Source organism: Micropterus dolomieu, linkage group LG06 (assembly GCF_021292245.1).
Source record: "Micropterus dolomieu isolate WLL.071019.BEF.003 ecotype Adirondacks linkage group LG06, ASM2129224v1, whole genome shotgun sequence".
NCBI classification, from domain to species: Eukaryota; Metazoa; Chordata; class Actinopteri; order Centrarchiformes; family Centrarchidae; genus Micropterus; species Micropterus dolomieu.
Window position 1 is genome coordinate 20,478,788 of NC_060155.1, and position 9,474 is coordinate 20,488,261.

At 39.9% G+C, this 9,474-nt stretch overlaps 1 protein-coding gene across 1 annotated transcript; it reads left to right on the plus strand.

The window, feature by feature from the left end:
* Window positions 1-1,607: 1,607 nt before the first annotated feature.
* fbxo36b (F-box protein 36b) lies at window positions 1,608-8,122 on the plus strand. Its single transcript, XM_046052143.1, has 5 exons — window positions 1,608-1,743; window positions 1,890-2,024; window positions 5,608-5,716; window positions 6,475-6,647; window positions 7,164-8,122. The coding sequence occupies exons 2-5, from the start codon at window positions 1,929-1,931 to the stop codon at window positions 7,563-7,565; spliced, it is 780 nt and encodes a 259-aa protein (XP_045908099.1). The 5' UTR covers window positions 1,608-1,743; window positions 1,890-1,928; the 3' UTR covers window positions 7,566-8,122.
* Window positions 8,123-9,474: the final 1,352 nt, after the last annotated feature.

Consider the following 9,474-nt stretch of genomic DNA (forward strand, 5'->3'; position numbering starts at 1 on the left):
CCCCCCCCCCCCCCCCCCCCACTACAAACTATAGTATCTACTTCTATGTATCTTGGTAAGGGTATATACACTAAGATTATTAACAGGGTTCCATCCAAATCCTTGATCAGTGGTTGAAGCAACCATGATGATGCAGGTATTTCATTTTCAAAAGGGATTTCTTTTTGATATTTTAGAATAATTGCTACTATACAGGCACTAAGGTGCAAAATGTCCTCTTATTGTCTTACAGATCCAGATCCAAGTTGCCTATAACCCAAAGCAACCAAACCCACCTCTTTTTTTAAACTAGAGTAACGTCCCAAGCAGGTGGGTGGGACACAGCATCCTGGACTGTTCGTCATCCTTTGAAATATTAACAATATCTGTGAAATTGTGAAGAAAGAGTAGAGTTTTTGTTTGAAAGGGCAGCTCCTTCAATATGAGGCTTGCACAGACTTCACATGGTTTAGCCTACCAGGTAAAGGGACAGGTGTGTCTACTAGAGCACAAATGAAGGAAAGAGACAAGAAGCGCAGGCATTATGATGACTATTTCTTTGTCCTGTTACCTTACCCAATCTATAAAATATTGGAAAAATTGGTAAATATTCTGTCACTAACCTCTCTCCTGCTGGTTGAAAATTTCAGAGGAGCACATTTCAGGTATTTACTATATTTTATGAATATGGTAAAGACAAAAGGAAAGACTGTTCAGAAAGCTTGTAGTAGATGTGACCCAAATTGGGTCACTGAAAACAAGTGAAGAAGTTATTCACATGGTTGCAAGTGACTGGTCCTCTTGAAGGGGAATGGCTGGTTTACCAGACCCTGCCTAAGCAAGACATTTACAACATTTGAAAATAAAATATTGATTTCTTTGATGAAAATGTTTGAACTATGAAATGTTTGTTATGTTGTATTCACCACAATCCCTTAACATCTGTCCGATGTTAACCGGATGAGGACTAATATTGCGCTCTCTTCAGTTTGCTTTAAATAAGGCAAGGGAAAAGAACAGATTCATTACGGGATTATTACGTTACTCGATCAGCCCGGGACTTCCCCGAACTAGGGTCTCAATTGTGCCACCAATGACTAACTATAAATTTGACAATGTGTTTCTTGTTCTTACAAGAATAGGTAAGTAAATGTGTACATATATAAATATATGTATAAATAAATTAAAAGATTTTTAACTACACTTTTGAGTTTGTGTAATTGTGTATCTAGGAAAAAACATTAGGTGAATAAATACTTTCCATTACCAGTTTATCAGGTACACAAAGCTAAAACTACAACAACAACAACAAGGCTGTGCAATTAATCCTACCTTTGTGCAGGTTGAAACGTTTAGCTGATGTTATTAATTTTTCTATCAAATTTCTGTCCATGAGACAACATACTTTTTCTAAGACTGTCTATAGTTTTTCTATATTTTATTTTATTTGATATAAAGAGTGCTGGCTAGGTAATTTGAAAATGTTAAAATTCAGTGTGTTATTTCAAATGTATGAGTACTGCTTTACTAGATGATCATTTACAGTCAACATGAGCAGGAGGAAAGGAGATTCTAAAAGAGAGTAAATTATCAGCATCTACAGACTACATACAGGCATTAAACAAGCAAGGAAAAAATATGTATTGGATCAAGTGAATAAGGTGTATAACCTGTAGTAAGCACTGTACCAGTGGATATCAGGAGCGAAAAGTATATATTGATGTCAATACTGACATCAATCTGAGGCAAATTGATTGATTTGAGGTACGTTGTATTTGATTTTTGCAGTATGAAACTTTATGCATGCGAGTTGCAAACTCACAAGCTAGTCAACCTTGTCCTGTTGGCCGTTGTATAACATAGTTTTGTTTTTATACTTTTTATTTGGTTAAAATTAACTTTCCTTGTAGGAGAAAGCCTTGTTGCCGTGACAACGCAGACACTTCGTCATGGCGTCCCTGTTAACAGATCCGCTGTTTGAAATCTCTGGACTGGGCCCTCCGCCCAACAAGAACTTTTATCATTTTGCCGTCACCAAGTCAGATGTAAGTATTTATAATAAGAACTGTCAGAACTCTAGGGGAAAACTACAAGTTTGCTGCCCGTTAACGTCTCTCAGAGTTGCTAGCTTAACGTTAACTATCTACGTTAACTAACGTTACCTAATGTTACCTTAACTAATAACGGTTCCTTTAACGGTAGCTAGCAAACAATTCAATGGTATATACAGGTACTGGTCATATAATTAGAATATCATCAAAAAGTTGATTTATTTCAGTAATTCCATTCAAAAAGTGAAACTTGTATAATGTATACGTTCATTCCACACAGACTGATATATTTCAAGTGTTCATTCCTTTTAATTTTGATGATTATAACTGACAACTAATGAAAACCCCAAAATCAGTATCTCAGAAAATTAGAATATTGTGAAAAGGTTCAATATTGAAGACACCTGGTGCCACACTCTAATCAGCTAATTAACTCAAAACACCTGCAAAGGCCTTTAAATGGTCTCTCAGTCTAGTTCTGTAGGCTACACAATCATGGGGAAGACTGCTGACTTGACAGCTGTCCAAAAGACAACCATTGACACCTTGCACAAGGAGGGCAAGACACAGAAGGTCATTGCTAAAGAGGCTGGCTGTTCACAGAGCTCTGTGTCCAAGCACATTAATAGAGGGACGAAGGGAAGGAAAAGATGTGGTAGAAAAAAGTGATAATAGGGATAACTGCACCCTGGAGAAGATTGTGAAACAACCCATTCAAAAATGTGGGGGAGATTCACAAAGAGTGGACTGCAGCTGGAGTCAGTGCTTCAAGAACCACCACACACAGACGTATGCAAGACGTGGGTTTCAGCTGTCGCATTCCTTGTGTCAAGCCACTCTTGAACAAGACACAGTGTCAGAAGCGTCTCGCCTGGGCTAAAGACAAAAAGGACTGGACTGCTGCTGAGTGGTCCAAAGTTATGTTCTCTGATGAAAGTAAATTTAGCATTTCCTTTGGAAATCAAGGTCCCAGAGTCTGGAGGAAGAGAGGAGAGGCACAGAATCCACGTTGCTTGAAGTCCAGTGTAAAGTTTCCACAGTCAGTGATGGTTTGGGGTGCCATGTCATCTGCTGGTGTTGGTCCACTGGTTTTTCTGAGGTCCAAGGTCAACGCAGCCGTCTACCAGGAAGTTTTAGAGCACTTCATGCTTCCTGCTGCTCACCAATGTTATGGAAATGCAGATTTCATTTTCCAACAGGACTTGGCACCTGCACACAGAGCCAAAGCTACCAGTACCTGGTTTAAGGACCATGGTATCCCTGTTCTTAATTGGCCAGCAAACTCGCCTGACCTTAACCCTATAGAAAAATCTATGGGGTATTGTGAAGAGGAAGATGCGATACGTCAGACCCAACAATGCGGAAGAGCTGAAGGCCACTATCAGAGCAACCTGGGCTCTCATAACACCTGAGCAGTGCCACAGACTGATCGACTCCATGCCACGCTGCATTGCTGCAGTAATTCAGGCAAAAGGAGCCCCAACTAAGTACTGAGTGCTGTACATGCTCATACTTTTCATGTTCATACTTTTCAGTTGGCCAACATTTCTAAAAATCCTTTTTTATGTATTGGTCTTAAGTAATATTAAAATTTTCAGGGGATACTGAATTTGGGATTTTCATTAGTTGTCAGTTTTAATCATTGCAATTAAATGAAATAAACATTTGAAATATATCAGTCTGTGTGTAATGAATGGTCTGTCTGTGTCTTGGAGCTTTGTAGTGGATGTGTTCAAAATATGATACAAACTAGTTACATACAGTAGTGACAAAAGTGAGTACACCCCTCATGTTTTTGTTAATATTTGATTATATCTTTTGAGACAACACTGAAGAAATGACACTTTGTTACAATGTAAAGTAGTGAGTGTATAACTTGTATAACAGTGTAAATTTGCTGTCCCCTCAAAATAACACATCACTCAGCCATTAATGTCTAAACCACTGGCAACAAAAGTGAGTACACCCCTATGTGAAAATGTCCAAATTGGGCCCAAAGTGTCAATATTTTGTGTGGCCACTATTATTTTCCAGCACTGCCTTAACCCTCTTGGGCATGGAGTTCATCAGAGCTTCACAGGTTGGCATTACAGTCCTCTTCCATGACAACATCACAGAGCTGGTGGCTGTTATGCGCCATAGATACTCATTAGGGTTTAGGTCTGGAGACATGCATGGCCAGTCCATCACCTTTACCCTCAGCTTTTCTACCAAGGCAGTGGTCGTCTTGGAAGTGTGTTTGGGGTCGTTATCATGTTGGAATACTGCCCTGCAGCCCAGTCTCCAAAGCGAGGGGATCATGCTCTGCTTCAGTATTCCACAGTACATGTTGGCATTCATGGTTCCTTCAATGGAGTGTAGCTTCCTAGTGCCGGCAGCATTCATGCATCCCCAGACCATGACACTCCCACCAGCATGCTTGACTGTAGGCAAGACACACTTGTCTTTGTACTCCTCACCTAGTTGCCGCCACACACGCTTGACACTATCTGAACCAAATAAGTTTATCTTGGTCTCATCAGACTACAGGACATGGTTCCAGTTATCTATGTCCTTAGTCTGCTTGTCTTCAGCAAAGTGTTTGCGAGCTTTCTTGTGCATCCTGTTTAGAAGAGGCTTCCTTCTGGGACGACAGCCATGCAGACCAATTTGATGCAGTGTGCGGCGTATGGTCTGAGCACTGTCAGGCTGAACCACCACCTCTTCAACCTCTGCAGCAACGCTGGTAGCACTCATACGTCTGTTTCCCAAAGACAACTTCTGGATATGACGCTGAGCACGTGCACTCAACTTCTTTGGTCGACCATGGCGAGTCCTGTTCTGAGTGGAACCTGTCTTGTTGAACCGCTGTATGGTCTTTGCCATTCTGCTGCAGCTCTGTTTCAGGGTCTTAGCAATCTTCTATCCTAGGCCATCTTTATGTAGAGCAACAATTTTTTTTTTTTCAGATACTCAGAGAGTTATTTGCCATGAGGTGCCTTGTTGAACTTCCAGTGACCAGTATGAGGGAGTGTGAGAGCGACAACACCAAATTTTTAACACACCTGCTCCAGTTGCCCTTGACTTTAACCTTCTTTGGATAACTGTGACCTGGATGACTGAGAATCTTCACACAGACTTGTAAATAAAACTGAACACTTTCATTGTTGTTACAACTAACTTAAACTGTTGTAGCCATGAACTAGCTAGCTTAGTGATGTAAATGCTAGCTTAATGATGCTTAAATGTAAATGCCCTGTATTTGTATAGTGCCTTTCTAGTCACTGTTACCCAAGGACACTTCAACATGCAGCCTGGGAACACCGGGGATTGAACGACCGACTTTCCAGTTAGTGGATGACCACTCTAACGCTGATCCACAGCTGCCCCTCAGCCATATCTGCTTACAGCTAAAATCTTCCAACCACCTCCCCTACACAGCATTAACACTGAACGGAAATGTCTAAATCGGTGCTGATTTAGATTTACTAACTTAAGCGTTAGTGTCTTGCTGTTATTAATTAGGACTTGCTGTTAATTGGGACATTCAAGAAGAAAGCTGTGTGTTTTAAGGGCCTGCTAAATATTTAATTTGCAGGTGATATGGAGATGGTGGAAGATATCCCTGAGAACTGTAGACAGGGGCTCCAAGCCTGGGGAGCTGAGGGAGTCTCACCAGGACTTCTTGGATGACACTTGCTTGCATGGTAAGGACTTCATATTTAGGACTGTGTTTATAGCTGAAGTTTTAGATGGAACTTATAAGAGGTTAATAGGGTTTTTTATAGAGGACATTTTGACATTTCATAGCAGGAAAGCACTGGTTAAAATAATAAAATGAATGATGGCTGACTTCCAATTAGCTGCTGCAGTTTCAGGGTCCTGTTATTGTACGTGCTGGCACAATGTCATGGCTTACTGGGACAATTCAATAGAAGATATTGTTAAGGTTATCAAAAAGACCTGTGGTTTTTCTGTGACAAGTCAAAATGGCTGCTGTGAAAAAGCCATATCAGTAAGTTCTTAAGAAACATCTGCTGCTCTCTATCATAAGTGGTTCAACAAGGGTATTTTAACTTGTCATAGCAGGAAAAGTACAGGTGAAGCCCAGTTTAAGTACTGGGCAGTTCACAGGTGTCTATTTTGCAAAGTGAAAAAAAGGGCATGTACCATTTCAATTTTGATTAAACACATTTAATGTTTTTAATACTTTCTGTTCAGCTCCTGTGGATAGGTACTTATCATTAAGGCTTTAATTACACTTGGTTTTGATAAGCCTGGAAGATTATATACTATATTCAATCATTTTTAGTATGTTCTATCTACAGTTACCAATGTGTGCTTTTTATTATACAATGCTTTAGGTGTTTACCACTCTATTTTCAGAGTATCTCTTGTGAACATTGTAGGTGAGAACAAACTTAATTAATGTGGCTGAGAGCTAAAATAATTGCTTTCTTCACAGGAGATGTCACTATGGTTTTTGGTCGTCAAATGTTGCAGTACGCCAAGGCTTTGTGCCAGGGCTATTATGATTATCTGGAGCGCCTGTCTGACGCCTTACTTCTGCGGATAATAAATTATCTAGAGCTAGAGGATGTGGGTCAGCTTGGACAAACGTCACACAGGTTCAGGCAGGTGAGTTCAAGAGAGAAGATGGAGGAGAGACATGCTGCCGAAATGAATGTATTCTGAGATCAGAAACATCAGGTCTTTCATGTAAGGTTTTACCACAGCGCATTTTGTCTTCTGTTCGTCTATCATTTATTAGAACACGACCGAAATAGGACATTTAAGACTGATACTGATTTAGAAATTTGAGGATTTTAAAATCTGATATTCCGATATGTCGGCCTTTTCCCCCCTTCTTTTTAGAAACACATAACATAAACAAAACTCATCCCTAACATTTGTTATGTGTAGTTATGAGATAGACCATGACATAATGCAGTTTACAAATAAAAACTTTTTTTGTTGTTAAAAATACTACTTTGATGATAATATCGGCACACCGATTTTGGATGGGCTCTAATCATTATAGATCATCAGTTATTAAATCTAAAGTAATATTCTATTCTCAGATTTTTTTATAAATTGGAATTTGCAACAAAATCAACTCTTATGTTTATTGTAGTTTTCACTTCTGCTCCTCAGCTATGTGGGTCAGAGAAGTTTTGGGAGCAGGCAGTGCGGCGGTGCTGCAACACAGTTTCGGCTGAGGTGGCATCTCTGGCGCTTGAGGTTGGCTGGCGCAGCATCTTCTTCACCAGCAAGCTACAGCTGCAGAAGTTGATCAGCCGCAGGAGGCTGAAGGTCGAAGTGCAACAGGAAAGACAGGTCTCTGACCCAGATACAAAGGCGGAGGAATCTCTTGATGAAAGCTCAGAGACAAACCAAACATCCACTTCTGATGAGGAATCTCACCCTGGCATTGTTCCCGATCTAAGCCTTGGCACTGATACCAGCTCCTGCTGTAACGTTGACTTTGACCCCGAACCAGAGGCTGACTCTGATTCCAGAGTCCCAGAGCAGAACAGTGCACTGAGCGAATGGTAAAGGAGACTGCAGTGCAGAGCCTACTGTTGTATTGATATGCCATTTATACACATTCCTCATCCCAAAATGAGTTGTGTATCGGAAGAATATTATCTTTTATTTGTCAAATGTAAAATTATTTTTTTCATGTTTGTTTGATATGATTATTGAGTTGTCAATCCTCTGCAGGATATTTTGGGACATTTTCATTGGTTTGTCCATTGTGCCATGACTTTTGTGACTTAGTGAACATTAATAACACCAATAGAAAACTACAACAGGACACTGTAGCATGTAATCATTGTTCCTTGTAATATGGAAGTTGTTATGTACAATATTTGCCACTTTAGGATGAGACTCAACTTTACCTGAGGGGACAAAAATAATGAAACACTTAACTTTAATTAGGTGGCTTCACGTAATTAATATGCATGTACTGTAATAAGGAAGTTATGATAAGTTGTTTTTGTGGCAGGTGAGTTAACCACCTCCCGTGACCCTGTACACAGGATAAGCGGTTGACGATGGATGGATGGAGTTAACCACCTGATATAAATAAAGATATTCTAGATCCAGAAGTTGAATGCATACTATAAATTATTGTAATATTCATTATCTATCTATCTATCTATCTATCTATCTATCTGTACCACCCTACTGAATCTGCAGTTCCTGATGCCAGCCAGATGTGGACATCCTTATGAACTTGTGCAGCTTTCTTCAGCAACTGCTTGGGTTGTATTTCTAATCACAGACTGTGCACAATTTAAGACCCGACCTGACTGATGATTTTTTGGGACACGATAGCTGAAATCATTATGGACCGAGCCCTCTAAATCAGGTATCCTTATCTGAACGTTTTGGTCCTCCTGCTCTGTGTGTAAGCCTTACCTGCTATCTGATCCAACTCACTGCCAGGTGGTAATCTGGTGGAGAGCCCATCTCCTCTCTTCAGAACATTTGATCTCAGATCTGATAAAACTGTATAGAGTTGGATAATTATTTTTTAACCATACTATTTAACTTTTATTAATTAATTAATAGGATGTGGTTTTTGTTATACAACTAGAATAGTTATTCTTGACATAATACTTTTTAACCATCAGTATGACAGTAATCAGTATTATAATCAGTATTATATTTCAGTGTATTGCAGATGACGAATGTTGCATATTTCTCGCAACAAATGAGAAAACTTGAGCAGTGACCAACAGAAGTGGTCCTAAATGAAGAGCTGTTTGAGAGCCGGACAGGAACGGAGCCGTAAGATCCGGCTCCCTTCAAAGATCCGTAATTCACATCGCTAATCTACTGGGAATGCTTTTCGTCCACTGCCTCCTATTGTGGAAAGCTTGACAGAGGATATAAGAGGATGGAGCCAAGGCACATAAAGACCATGTAGCTGACCATGTGGGAGATCGAATAAGAATGCTTCACTCATCTTAACCTTTACTCCCTCTTCGGGACAGACTAATCCTCCCAAGGTTAAAAGAGCGGGCTGCTCAAAGATCAAACATCTAAAACTGGGTAGAGAAGAAGACAAATAGAAATTTCTCTTACAAATGTACATCCGCTCAATTTATCATTAACTCTCTTAATTTCCCTTATCCCATATTTTGTGGCTTGTTCCATACACATTTTGTGAAAGCATACATTCATGTGTGATGGGCTGGTTACATAACTCAGCAGGGATCCTCTGTAGAGTGAATGGGAAACTCATAGAGGGACATGTGAGCTCTCAGATTACCTCTTGCTGCCTTCCCTGACCCCTTTAAAGATGAAACTTATGGCTTCATTTTATCCACTCAGGAGGCTTAAGTGCTTTACTGACACTATGATCCATTTACAACATGGTTCACATTTGACATATTCGATATTTACAGTTTAAACTGGCAAGACACCTCTATACGCAAATTAGAATTTGAAATAA

Coding starts and splice junctions, on each gene's coding strand:
- fbxo36b (XM_046052143.1), top strand. CDS start 1,929: ATGGCGTCCCTGTTAACAGATCCGCTGTTTGAAATCTCTGGACTGGGC. Junction 5,717..6,474: donor GGATGACACTTGCTTGCATG/GTAAGGACTTCA, acceptor CTTTCTTCACAG/GAGATGTCACTATGGTTTTT. Junction 6,648..7,163: donor CGTCACACAGGTTCAGGCAG/GTGAGTTCAAGA, acceptor TCTGCTCCTCAG/CTATGTGGGTCAGAGAAGTT.